Below are 12,617 nucleotides of genomic sequence, written 5' to 3' on the forward strand. Positions count from 1 at the left end.
AACGTGACGCTTACGTAATCACTGCTCAACTGAACACTTGACCACCTGTAAGGTTAAGGACAGGTATTAATGGTTTGACCCTTAAAGTCTGCAACAACTGTAAATGAACTGGAATCAAGATGCTTTATTGACTCATATAAGCTTTGGACTGATATAATGTAAAATAAACAAATGCAATATAGCAATTAAGTACAAGGTAATAAACAAGTAAATTACATGACCAAAAGTATGCAACAGAAGTTGCAATGAAATGGAAGTAGTGATAGAAAAAAAAGTAGCACAGGGCAGATCTGAATGCAAGCTTGCAGTTGAATATAAGAAAGGGGCAGGGTTTAAGTGTACTAAATGGCTGGACAAGTCTGGCATACCTCACCAGAGAGAAGCCCATCTTTTTAGATGGAGTTAAGACATTTTGATTACACTTTCTGAGGTCTAAAAAATTAGTAGAAAGTGAAACACATACATGGATGAATCGTTCACATCAAGGTCTATAGCTTGTCATTGCAGTGCTCTAAAACCGTCGCTAGGCAAAACTATTTTTACCGTAAACATAATGATGGCATGTTATTGTTACCAATGTTAGCTAAAAATATCTGCTACCACGAAAGCATGTCTCAATGTTTAGCGGATCAAGGCCCTTGCTAGTGCCCAAATGTGCATTTTCAACAGATTCACATCTGGGAACAATAGCTAACAACCGTAGCCACTGAATGAGACCTGCAAACATGCTCCTTCTTTCCAAAACCCTGCCCTCTAAAGACCTGACTGACAAGGATATCACAGAGACAGGTGTGATTTTTCAGATTCAGGGCCATTTTAGGAAATTATTAATTCTAAATAAGATTTTGTTTTAGATGTGGCCGTGTGTGACTTGCATGGCTAAGACTAAGACAGGATTTTGTACCCCCTGTGCTCACACACTGATTTAAATGCCACAATACAATTACCGTACATGTGGCTTAGTGTCTGTGTCCTTAGAAATTAACCACCACAGGTACAGTAAAGGTTTGTAAAATACAGCCCAGCGTACTGTGAGGGATTTGCCCTATTGAGGTGTTTTTTTTAATTTTTTTTTTTTTTTTTAATTACACATTGAATTGTGATGACATTAACAGAATTGTTGAGTGCTGTTGAAATAAATTATAAAATGGCATGAAATTAAATGAATATTCAAACAAATAAAAAAGGAGGTCAAACTGACTGGGTCTCCGTCTCAATCTCCAGGTGAACATTGAATTGTGTTGTGTTGTTTGAAGATTGGAGGGAATGTCCAAAAACGTTACAGAAAACACACTGGTAATTTTCTGCCAGGACTTTATCCTTTTTTTTTTTTTTTACAGTGTAGCATGCTTTCATACGACTTTTTATTGTATTACTGCTACTATTTCTGTAGTATGTATACTTTGCACTTTCCATTTTGTGTAAAACATATCTTTACCTTTGTTAGTCTGATCAAACTGTTCAATACTTCCATATCACTTATCATACTGGAAATGAAAGGTGCACACAACAGATATAGCAGAAATAGTATGGAAGCATGCTGTTCCAAAAATAGGCCTGTCTCAAAGGCAGGAAATGCTACCATATAGCTTCCAGCAGGTTTTACAGACCTCCTTGGTACACACACTTAAAGATTAATAATCACAGTTTACCAGCTAGTATACACTACATTGAATAAGCAAACAAATAGAGAACATCATTGTACACAGACTGGAATGCTGGGATTACTGGAAGAAGGTGGGTGGTCTGCAAATCAGTCTAATCTCTAACTGTCTGATTAGTGTTAAACCTATACCATCCCTGCACGCACCTGGCCTTTTGATGCTCTACTTGACCACTACTAATGAATTAGCCAATCAGAACAAGGACTCATGCCACACCCGACTGCTTATCCAATCATGTATCCAGGCATTCATTCATCACAACCGAAGCCACTGTTAAGAGAGAGCATAAACACAGTACAAATGTCCATTTTAACAGGGTCTTCTTATTTTTGGCTTGAAAGATCAATAAATTTTTTGCCATATGACCCCTTTAAAGAAAGTTTGAGCTACTTACCTCGATAAAAACACAGACATACAGAGAAATTTGAGATTAAAAAGAGCAAAACGATTTGTCATCATTTTATCAACATTTATTTCTTTCTAAAGTTTTTCCAACAGTGTATACAAAAGCATAAAATTAATATAAAAGGATCAAAATCAGCTAAAATATAAATATATCTAGCGTAAAATAATCACGTGAACCTAAAAGCTTAACATCACTGAATGACATTTCCATGATCTGTCCTATCTTCTAAAGATTCATGTCCCAGAGAGCCTTGCTGAAATCTGTACAGGTGTAGGATGATGTCTCGAATCTCCTCCCGTTTACCTCGCACCTGTTGCCGTGGAAACCAGCGCTCCAATCTCAATGGCAATTCAAAGTCTACCACAGGGTCCTTAAAGATATACAAATAGCATTGCTATCAAAATAGACTTACACAGATTTGAAATTGAATTGAAAATTTGGAATAAAGAATGGGTGTAATTCTACCTGCAAAAAACTTTCTGCATATTGTAGCAGATAAAGGCCACAGTCACTGCTGTTGTCCTGTAGGGGGACTGTACAGTGGGAACCTACCATGTGGTCACCACTAAAGTCACGATGACCACCTCTTTTTGTCTGCCACTCCACCTGAAGGTATCTAAAAAACCCCATTAAAATAAATCATGTCATGAAAAGAAATTTCATTATACACATTATATATATTGAAATTACAGGCAAAAATATCGTGTTGCACTAGTACTATTTACATAATACCAGCAAACAATTAATAATAATAAAGATAGCAACAACAACAGCGCTTAACATAAATATGCAATTAAGTTGGACTGTATTAAGTTCGCAAACACTCACTCGCGCAAGAGTTTGAAGATACGTTCGTGAACCGACAACTTCAGGGAATCCATGATGAGAATGCATGGTCTGAAAAAAATAACGAGTAAAAATAATTCTCAAAACTCATGGTTAAAAAAATGTTCGTTTTAGAATGTTAGTTAGTTTTAGTAAAAAAAAAAATAGTAGTTTGTCGTGCGATACATTAGCAGTGAAATCCTTTTCCTGAAAGCCTCCATAACTGCATAATAAAAAATACATATATGAATAAAAAGCAACATAATTATAGAAGAAAAAAAAAACGTTATTTTTACTTTTTATAATCAAAATAACAACAGAAAATATCTAAAATCCATTATATAGTACTATTATAATATTATTGTAATGTATGCAGCACAAAAGCTTTTTTATTGGAAAACCTAAACTATTATCTTTTCTCACACTAAATTCTCTACATTATGACAAAAACAAATCAGTTCATTTAAAACACACACACACACACACAAACATACCTTTTACACACAATAGGTCTCTTGCAGGTATTTTCCGTACACTTCTACAGAAGGAAAAGGTTCTGCTATAACTGTGCATATGCAAACTATCTGTGTCCACATGACATTTTATCAAATCAAATGCTATTCAACAAATCCAATTTTCAAATAAAGATTTTTGACTAGCAAGACCTGTTATTAAAGTTAATTTGACTTACGGGAAGATGAAGAGTCGTGCTTGACTTTATACAACTCTCATCTAGATTAAGAACAAAAGTTTGTCTAGAATCATCAAATTATACTTAAAAGTAGTAAGCATATGTAAATTAATAGTAAAGCATTAGAATTACAATTTTTCAAAACTGACACATCTTACCTTTTTCCTCATCACTGTTGGATCTATTCTCTCCATGGATCTCACCCTCAGACTCACCCAAACCTTCAGCTCCATCACCCTGCACAGAGTCTCTGCTGTCCCTCTTCACATACTGTGGCTCTTCTAACCCAGGAAAACAGATCACCACGAGGTACCAGTGAGCTCTGAAACAAACAGCAGACATGATATAAGACACTTATAAACATATGATACACACTGGTATATTCAAGGCAAATGAAAGCTCAAACATTTTATAATGTCCATAGAGAGTACAAATTAGTGAATGAAATTCCAAGAAAAAAATTTAAACATGTAATTAAAAAGCAAACACAGCTCTAAAAACACTGGCCCTCAAAAGTAAGTATGGTTTAAGTGTCCAAACACTGTATTTATATAGCTGATACTCACTCTTGATTGACAGGCACAAACAGGAAGTCTTTGTCAAAGATGTCTACATGACGCGTCCATGTCCTCACACGCTGATGCCTTCTGACCTGAGCTCTGATGGACAACCAAAGTTGTAAAAACAAAAACCATTTGTAACAATAAGCATTATCAAAGGAAAGTGTATATCAGTATCTCAAAAGGGGTATATATATGAATATATGTGTGCCGTCTAACAAATACTCACGGTGTGCTTGTACTGTCCTCATTAGCGTTGTCTCTGCGTGTGAGCTGTTTATAGAAAAAACTGCTGAAAACATGAGATCTGTCTACAGATGCTTGCGGGGCCTTTTGCACCAGAAGATACCTAAAAAACGAGCATACAAAATACAATCTCAGTTTGCAAGTTCGTCATCAATATTCAAAGAGGACTGTATGAGACTCTTGGTAGCAAAGTAATCTTTAGTGTTACAGAGATTTCAGGTTTATGCACCTACAAACATACACTACAGTTTAAAAATTTGGGGTCTGTAAGAATTTGTAAAAAAATTTTAAATGCTTCTTATGCACACCAAGGCTGCAATTAGCCTATTTGTTCAAAAATAAAAACAGCAATTTTGCTAAATTTTATTGCAATTTAAAATAACCGTTTTCTAATTGAATATATTTTAAAATGTAATCTATTCCTGTGATGGCACTATGATGAATTTTCAGCAGCCATTACTCCAGTTTAAACTGTCACATAATCCTTCAGAAATCATTCTAATGTGTAATCATTGTAAGACTTATTGACCCCAAAGATTTGAATGGTAATGTATTGTTAAAAACAGCCAATGTTTAGTTGTTTTTCACATCAGAGCTTCCTATAGGCAGTTCTTGATCAGAACAAGTTGCAAACTGGATCAAACTTCATGCTGATAGTCAAAACTCCCAGTTCTTCATCCCACTCCTTCCCAAATAACTCTGATGGAGTGACTGTAAGTCCCTCCACTTACACATTGCGTCTAGAAGCAATCCTTAGTTGTCTTACTTGAGGTAGAAGTCGATTATGACATCATTAAGAAACTCGCCACTGTCTAAACACTCCAGGTCCTCTGTCGTCACGGTGATGGCTCCTTTCGTGGGTGGAGGAGGGAACTGAATCAATCTAAACAGAGTTGAATGACAGTAAATTAGGACTGATTTAAATTGGTCAAAATTGACAGTGACATTTATAATGTTCCAAACTATCTCTATTTCAAATAAACATTATTTAAACTTCCTGCTCATCAAAATTCCTGAAAAAATGCATCATGGTTTCTGCAAGAATATTAAGCAGAACAACTGTTTACAGTATGATGATAATAAGGAATGTTTATTGAGCACCAAATCAGCATATTAGAGTGATTTCTGAAGGAACATGCAACATTAAAGACTGGAGTAATGATGCTGAAAATTTGGCTTTGACATTACAGAATAAATTATATTTTAAAATATATTCAAATAGAAACGTTTTTTTTTTAATTATTGTAACAATATATTTTAATATTACTGTTTTTTACTGTATTGTTGATCAAATAAATGCAGCTTTGGTGAGCAAGAGATTTCCGTCAAAAAACATTAAAATCGTTTTTACCTGCGTGCCGGACCACAGTGTTGGTATGGTGTCCATTCTGCCCCAAGTGTAGGTGCCAAGGTAACACTGTATGAACCCTGAGCTCTACTGTGGCAAAGCGTGTAAACTGGCTTCAAATGAACATCCGAATCCTGAGACTGGAAACACACATTCAATCCATAAAATTGCCAAAACAATTTGTTATTTTTCTCCTATAATCGATAATTCTCTACCTAGTCCACCCAGATCAAACTAAGCTGGAAAAACAGATCAAAAACCACCACACTGACATACAGAGGGTCTGAAAAGTGAAAATGATTCTGTATTTTGTATTTAATAATCTGATATAATTACAAATAATATTAACAGCCTAATAATTTGTAACTAAATTACTAACATTAAAAGTTAACCACGGGAAAGAAATGAACTTGCAAACACGAAAAAAAAAAAGCAAAGATGCGTAGATGCAATATTTTGTCTGAACCTTCACAGCAGATACAGCTGCATGTGCAGCAGTGCTGGTTTGAGGATCAGTTTCAGGCGTCAAAAGTTGGAGAAGGTGTGTTTCCTGGGAGCTCTGAAGCACTTTCAGGCTGTCTGACTGTGTGAGGGGGGAGAGGAGTTCAGAGCTGCTCTGATTCTGAACCATGTCCATTAAAGAGGCCAAGAGCGCACTCTCAACACCAGTTACAGGTTCAGCCAAACACAGCAACACACACGTACTGCCTTCAGCTGTTAACACATAAAACATAAGGAGAGAGAATATAGAAAGCGCTGTCATTGCTTATTAGCAATATTAACAAATATATAACAACATATTACAGTATTATCAGTAATCAAGAAAGTAGACAGGTAGCTGACCTGGACATGTGTCTGGCAGGATGACGGACAGGTCATTGCGTAATCTGTGTGCCTGGTCATCAGACAGCCAAAAGAGGACCAGAGAAGGGGGTGGGACCTCGCTGTCCTTAGCCAGGCCACACGCACTCAATATAGGCTCATCCCATACACTGTATTTACATACATTAGGCGTCGATATAGAAATGTTCACTGAAGAACCTGAACAAACAAAAAGGAAAAGAGGTTTAAAAATTTTGAATCATATATATTACATATAGATATTACCTATATCTAATTATAATATAAAATTTAATATTAAATTATAATATAAAATGTCTGGAATAATAAATGTTATAGATTTATTTTACAGTTAAATAATAATCTACAAAAAAAAACAAAAAAACATAGCAAATGCATAATGTTCACTTCACCAGAATATTTCTAATAATAATGTTTGCTTAAAACATGTTTACCTCTTAATGAAAAGGTGATCTTGTCTGTAGTGACCTGAAAAATGGTATATTAAAAATCAGTGACACAAACAGAAAATAGAGAGAGATCCAGAAACATTCCTGATACACTTCCTGTTATACTTTTTTTATGTAAACCCCAGCTTGAATCATGACTTGAATGATTCAGACATATGTGGCCCTGGACCACAAAACCAGTCACAAGGGTCAATTTTTTTTTTAAATTGAGATTTATCTGAAAGCTGAATAAATAAGCTTTCCATTGAAGCATGGTTGTTAGGATAAGACAATATTTGGCCGAGATACAACCATTTGAAAATTTAGGAATCTGAGGGTGCAAAAAAATCAAAATATTGAGAAAATCGCCTTTAAAGTTGTCCAAATGAAGTCATTAGCAATGTATATTACTAATCAAAAATTAAGTTTAGATATATTAGCGGTAGGAAATTTACAAAATATATTCATGGAACATGATCTTTACTTAATATTCTAATGATTTTTGGCATAAAAGAAAAATCGATAATTTTGACCCATACTATGTATTGTTGGTTATTGCTACAAATATACCCCAGCGACTTTTGTGGTCCAGGGTCACATATTTGATCAGTCCATCCCACCACATCAACATAGCACTCTCACCTCCATACTCTCACAATTGGCACTAACTCCACCCATGTGAAGGGAAGACAGCTGTAGCTCTATCACAGCTGAACTCTGACAATGAAAACATACATACACACATCAGTGCCAGTGTCTGGCTGGAACAGCCCCCGTTAAGCTAGATGTTTTTAACATCAAGATAAGCTATTATGAGACACCATAAAATCAGCTATATACTATTTAGTAATTATTTAGTAAATAAAATTAATTCTTTTTGTCCAGTAGATGGATCACCATACCCACCTGTGTGTGAATGACACTCAAGTGTTTTTTCTGCTTGTAAACTCTTACCGATTTATCTTCTATATTCATATCTTTTGCACCCTCCAGTGGCTGGATGTTTAGGGAAGAGGCTTCCACCTCTTTACTTTCCTCTCCTTCCTGTTCCTCTTCCTCTTCACTGGACAGAACAACTAAGCAAGGCAACAATGGAATTATTGTCTTCAAATAACAATCATACAAAGTTAGAAAAAAACGCCTTGGTATATCTGTGTGGCATGTAAAAACCAAATAATGTTTGGTATTAGTGAAATAATATTTACCAATTACATACACTTCCGTTCAAAAGTTTGGGGTGGGTAAGATTTTTTAAAATGTTTTTAAAATGAAGTCTCTTATGCTCACTAGGGCTGTATTTATTTGATCAAAAAATGCTGACTAATCACTTACTAGGTTCAGATGGGGAGAGCTTAGAGGACTCTGTGTTGTAGCTCCGCCCCTCTGTTGTCCCAGAGGCGGGGTCTGAGGTGGGAACATGTTCACCAGAAAGGCTGTCCATACGAAATCTTTTAACCTGGATTTCCCCATCAACCCCGACTGAGAGGCGTAACACACTTCCTCTCGTTCCATCCACTTCCTGCACCACCTCTCCATTCCTGAGCAAGTGATTTTCCGTATCTTCTGAAGCATATTTTGGGCATTCTTGTGTTTCTCTCCTTTCTTTCTTATTGGGTAGATGCTATAGAATCAAATGTAGATTCAAAAATGATGATCTACAATAAAAACTAATCATATTTGAATCCTAAACAGTTGCTCCAGGTCATACTTTATAGTTTGCTTTGATATACCAATAAATGATTTAATAATGCATTTAATTTGCTTTTAAAATGCATTTTATTCCTGTGATGGTAAAGCTGAATTCTCAGCATCATTACTCCACTCTACAGTGTCACATGAGCCTTCAGAAATCATTCTAATATGCTGATTGGTGCTCAATTATCAATGTTAAAACAGTTGTGCTGCTTAATATTTTTGTGGAAACCATCTGTGATACACTTTTTCAGGATTCTTTGATTTTTGCCAAGGTGTACAGATCTTACCTCGCTACCTGATGTTTCATCTCTCAGACTACACCGCCTTGCTAACGATGAAGAGGGGCTGCGTAAAGATTCACATCCAGAGGAAGGTGTTTCCTCATGCTGCAGAGATCCTTCAAGAAGTAATACTTTATTCTCTTCAGAAGTAGATGGTTTGGTCTGTTTAGGCAGCTGTTCATTAATCTGAACAGCCTGTGGTGAGTCACTTTCTCTGGGTGAACATGAGTTACCTGATACTTCAGATGACTCTAATAGTTTCAGTGATGAGTTCAGTTGTTTGGATTTCGGATTTTTGATTTCTTTGTGTGGACATGATTCATTTTCAGTGGATGACTCAGTCTGATTATGGGATGGTGAAGTGGCTTTTGGTCCAGTAGAGTCCGTTTCTCCTCTTTTTGTTAGACTGGTTCTCCTCTTGTCTTGGAGTGCAGCTGTTGAGGTGTGATCACTCTGCCTTTTGCTCTCTGATTGGTTTGTCTTTTGGCCACATCTCAGCAATCTCTGCCCGATCTCTGTCTGAAGGACATCTTCTAAAACCACCTTGACCTGGCGCCTATAGGAAATAAGTACATACACACATTATATATTATATAATCACATAAAAATCAACTAAACTAATGCAAAAAAATAACAAACACTGTAGCTCCGTAAACATACTTACTTTACTTGCGGATCCATAACTACTAGGCAGACAGTTTTAGCACATTTGTTACATTCTACACAGCTGTTTATTGACTTATCTGGTTAACTAATGGCACAGCAAACATTTTAAATAATAGCCGTGTTGGCATGGAATGAGACGGGTCAACATGCACAGATGGTGCATGAATGATAAGCAAAAGTGTTTAGTGGGGGAGTGTAGATGTGTGCTATATCATGCAAAACAGGATTTCCCTCTGCTATTTGGAAATAAAAGTCTGATATAAACTATATAAATATATATTATAATGCTTAGAAGGCAAAACACTCTCCCCAGTTCACCCCGATCGTTTAATGAAACCAAGCAGGAAAAAGTCTGACAATTACAAGCGTAACACATCAAAACCTAATCAGTATTCAGCAACTTTATTACTTTAGCCAGCAAGACTCTTTGCTAAAACTGACTTGACTTAAACTGTAAGTGGACATCAGGGGAAATAACACGAAACCTTCCCAAAGAGCATGTTTTCAAGTGAATTTGTTAAAGCCAGATCACTTCAGTTCTGGCAGTACTGTCGTATGGTACCCTATTTATTTATTTTATTTTATTATTTATTTTTTAATACCATGTCAGCACAAGGTTATCGTCATGGCAAAATACAATTAACAAGAAGCTACACAAGACATGTAAGATTAATACTTGACAAAAAATCTAAAATACATTCAGGTGATACTTTTAAAAATACATCAGTAAAACACATCTCTGAATAAAATCATTGTCTATTTATGTAAAAAAAAAAAAAAAACAGTACATTCCAATAAAAAATGTTTAACAGTCATTGTAGTTTTCGTATGGTATCCTAAAAACTACTGGCTTGAAACACTTCAGTCATATTGAAGTATGTTAAATGTGCTCGATGCATCACTTCCTTTGTCAGGAAACAGGTGGTGGATACTCAAGAATGTAAAAAATTCAGTTAGAAAATACATGCAATGTTGAGAGTCTTCACATAAAATATCACATATGCAAGTCAGTTGGCCAACATCTGCGTAATTCAAAACTACATATTTCATGTAATGCAAGGCAAAGCAAACTATATTGTACCTTGGTACATAACGTGTTTATACAACTACTTAACCTAATGTTTACTTATAAGTGATGAAGAACAGGCTTCGCCTTCAGAATCTGATGGATAATGTGGTTAGCACGTTACCTTTGGATTTCCTGCCATATGGTATGTTCTTGATCGGAAAATACATGCAATGTTGAGAGTCTTCACATAGAATATCACATATGCAAGTCAGCTGGCCAACATCTGCGTAATTCAAAACTACATATTTCATGTAATGCAAGGCAAAGCAAACTATATTGTACTTTGGTACATAACGTGTTTATACAACTACTTAACCTAATGTTTACTTATAAGTGATGAAGAACAGGCTTCGCCTTCAGAATCTGATGGATAATGTGGTTAGCACGTTACCTTTGGATTTCCTGCCATATGGTATGTTCTTGATCGCTTGATGTACCATTTGAGGCCAGCTGTGTCCAGTGGATCTAACAGTACACAAGAAAACAAAGCCAATCAGAAACTACCAAAACATTAAAGGGTTAGGTTCACCCAAAAATGAAAATTCTGTCATTAATTACTCACCCTCATGTCGTTTCAAACCCGTAAGACCTTCGTTCATCTTCGAATATCTTAATTTGTGTTCCGAAGATGAACGAAGGTCTTACGGGTTTGAAACAACACGAGGGTGAGTCATTAATGACAGAATTTTCATTTTTGTGTGAACTATAACTTTAAGAGAGCACAGGTTGAATTGTTGACAGAGGTTAAGTAGTCAAACAGTTCACTAGATCAGTAAAAAAAAAAAAAATATTCGAAAAACAGATAAACACATTCTATGTTAATATGTCACATGAATTCAGTGCCTGGTGACTGTATAGTTAGGCTAATAAACTATACAATTCGGTTAAAGATTGGTTTATTCTGATTACTATTATTAATAAGCATAACTATTCATTGAACACTGGTGTATTTTATCATATTGCTGTATGCACTGTTTTATAAAAGCAATAGCCTTTGTGGTTTAAATGTAGTTCTTTACTTAGAACCTTAAAAGAATTTGTCAACAAATGCACAAACGATATGTCCACATCATAGTCACCTTGGAGTGGCTCTTATTCCGATCTTTTGACATCTTTGTATCCACACGCTCATCCTCAGCTGTGGATACTCTCCTGGGGATCTTAAGAGGACTTTCAGCCTGGGACACATTAAAAGATGTTTTTTTTAATCTTTTGGATTTAAGTAAAAACATTGAAACACAGTAAACACCACTATTCAATATATCATGTCATTCCATGCATGGACATACCTGGCAGCTGTCACGTTTGATCTCAGGTGAGAGGGTCAGAGCTCTCCTCCGGTCCAGGGAAAAATGACAGGAGTTAGACAGAAGGCTGTTACGGGTTTTGTCATGTGGCATTCTGCAAACAGATGTTTGAAATCCCAGATAAAGCAATGAAAATGAACAAAGACAGGACAGGATCGGAACCTAAATATAGCACTGTAACCAGTCCTAAAAGCGCTAAATTTATGCATTATATCATTAGATGATTTTCACAAATAGCCTGAATCAAAATCATTTAGTTACATTATATGCTAAATATAACCGTTCGTATCTGTCAATGCATTGAAACAATCAACATTAGCACACATGCACATTAAAAGTGCTCCTAACTGACCTGTAGTTAAATACAACGTCCTATTATTCCTTCATCTGATTTCAGTTTTTATATATTACACCTACTTTTTAAGTCCCGGAGTCAGTTTAAACTGTAGAACATGGCAAATGAAGATAATTCAGCTGATGAACAGAAAACGAGCACATGAAAATCGGGATTATATTCCTCGATTAAAAACTTCCGCCACTCACAGGAAGTCACACGCTCTTCTTCTTTGT

General features: G+C 35.8%; 1 protein-coding gene across 5 annotated transcripts; it reads right to left on the reverse strand.

Moving 5' to 3' along the window:
• Positions 1-2,124: 2,124 nt before the first annotated feature.
• On the reverse strand, positions 2,125-12,617 carry LOC107748206 (sentrin-specific protease 7). Of its 5 annotated transcripts, none has more exons than XM_016562914.1 (21): positions 12,465-12,617; positions 12,030-12,141; positions 11,820-11,918; positions 11,132-11,205; positions 9,012-9,561; positions 8,362-8,650; positions 7,984-8,105; positions 7,672-7,746; positions 7,036-7,069; positions 6,584-6,781; positions 6,207-6,454; positions 5,744-5,880; positions 5,159-5,275; positions 4,376-4,495; positions 4,153-4,245; positions 3,745-3,908; positions 3,587-3,627; positions 3,390-3,433; positions 2,899-2,967; positions 2,536-2,686; positions 2,125-2,440 (listed from the first exon to the last, which is right to left on the reverse strand). In XM_016562914.1, the coding sequence occupies exons 2-21, from the start codon at positions 12,138-12,140 to the stop codon at positions 2,261-2,263; spliced, it is 2,916 nt and encodes a 971-aa protein (XP_016418400.1). In that variant the 5' UTR covers position 12,141; positions 12,465-12,617; the 3' UTR covers positions 2,125-2,260. The 5 variants fall into 5 exon arrangements, with proteins under 5 accessions (XP_016418400.1, XP_016418401.1, XP_016418399.1 ...); XM_016562915.1 differs by having other exon boundaries at positions 12,461-12,617; XM_016562913.1 differs by having other exon boundaries at positions 12,400-12,617.

Source organism: Sinocyclocheilus rhinocerous, unplaced genomic scaffold, assembly GCF_001515625.1.
Source record: "Sinocyclocheilus rhinocerous isolate Xijiao unplaced genomic scaffold, SAMN03320098_v1.1 scaffold5064, whole genome shotgun sequence".
Taxonomy (NCBI): domain Eukaryota; kingdom Metazoa; phylum Chordata; class Actinopteri; order Cypriniformes; family Cyprinidae; genus Sinocyclocheilus; species Sinocyclocheilus rhinocerous.

Excerpts from the sequence above, each read along its gene's own strand:
- LOC107748206 (XM_016562914.1), bottom strand. The coding sequence starts at position 12,140 with ATGCCACATGACAAAACCCGTAACAGCCTTCTGTCTAACTCCTGTCAT. Across the intron at positions 4,496-5,158 it reads ATAATCGACTTCTACCTCAA|GTATCTTCTGGTGCAAAAGG; the intron begins GTAAGACAACTA and ends CTCGTTTTTTAG. Across the intron at positions 3,628-3,744 it reads CAACAGTGATGAGGAAAAAG|ATGAGAGTTGTATAAAGTCA; the intron begins GTAAGATGTGTC and ends TTCTTAATCTAG.